This window comes from Crocuta crocuta, unplaced genomic scaffold (assembly GCF_008692635.1).
Source record: "Crocuta crocuta isolate KB4526 unplaced genomic scaffold, BGI_CrCroc_1.0 scaffold374, whole genome shotgun sequence".
Taxonomy (NCBI): Eukaryota; Metazoa; Chordata; class Mammalia; order Carnivora; family Hyaenidae; genus Crocuta; species Crocuta crocuta.
In genome coordinates this window covers 2,119,416-2,119,911 of record NW_027532613.1, presented here as the reverse complement: position 1 = coordinate 2,119,911, position 496 = coordinate 2,119,416, and the positions used below count along the sequence as shown (strand labels likewise).

Here is a 496-nt window from a genome sequence, read left to right as displayed (position 1 = left end):
GAGGAGGGCCCCGAGCCGCTGCCGCCCCCGGCCGAGGCTGCCCAGGGCCCCCCGGGTCCCCCCGAGCCCCCTGCGCCCCCGGCTGAGAAGCCTCTGGGCATCTATTCTGTGTTGCCCAATCACAAGGCCGACGCCGTGCTGAGCGTGCCGTCTTCAGTGACTCCTGGCCTCCACGTGCAGCCCGCCCTGGCCGTGTCCATGGACTTCAGCACCTACGGGGGGCTGCTGCCCCAGGGCTTCATCCAGAGGGAGCTGTTCAGCAAGCTGGGCGAGCTGGCGGTGGGCATGAAGTCGGAGAGCCGGAGCATCGGGGAGCAGTGCGGCGTGTGTGGGGTGGAGCTTCCGGACAACGAGGCAGTGGAGCAGCACAGGTAGGGCCCTCGCAGCCCCGCGCCCCACAGCCCGGCCCCGGGCTGCTGGCTCCTGACACCCTGCCTCTGCGTGCAGCTACTCCCCGGGGCCCGGCTCCCCTGTCCTCCCTGCTCTTTGTGAACAG

The 496-nt window shown here is 71.0% G+C and overlaps 1 protein-coding gene across 1 annotated transcript in view; it reads left to right on the top strand.

The window, feature by feature from the left end:
- ZBTB16 (zinc finger and BTB domain containing 16) overlaps positions 1 to 496 on the top strand; it is a 184,092-nt gene that overhangs the window by 1,046 nt on the left and 182,550 nt on the right. The window contains exon 2 of the mRNA XM_077780522.1: positions 1 to 371. This exon is cut by the window's left edge and continues 22 nt beyond it. Coding sequence (XP_077636648.1) covers positions 1 to 371 — 371 coding nt within the window. The remainder of the gene's footprint in view (positions 372 to 496) is intronic.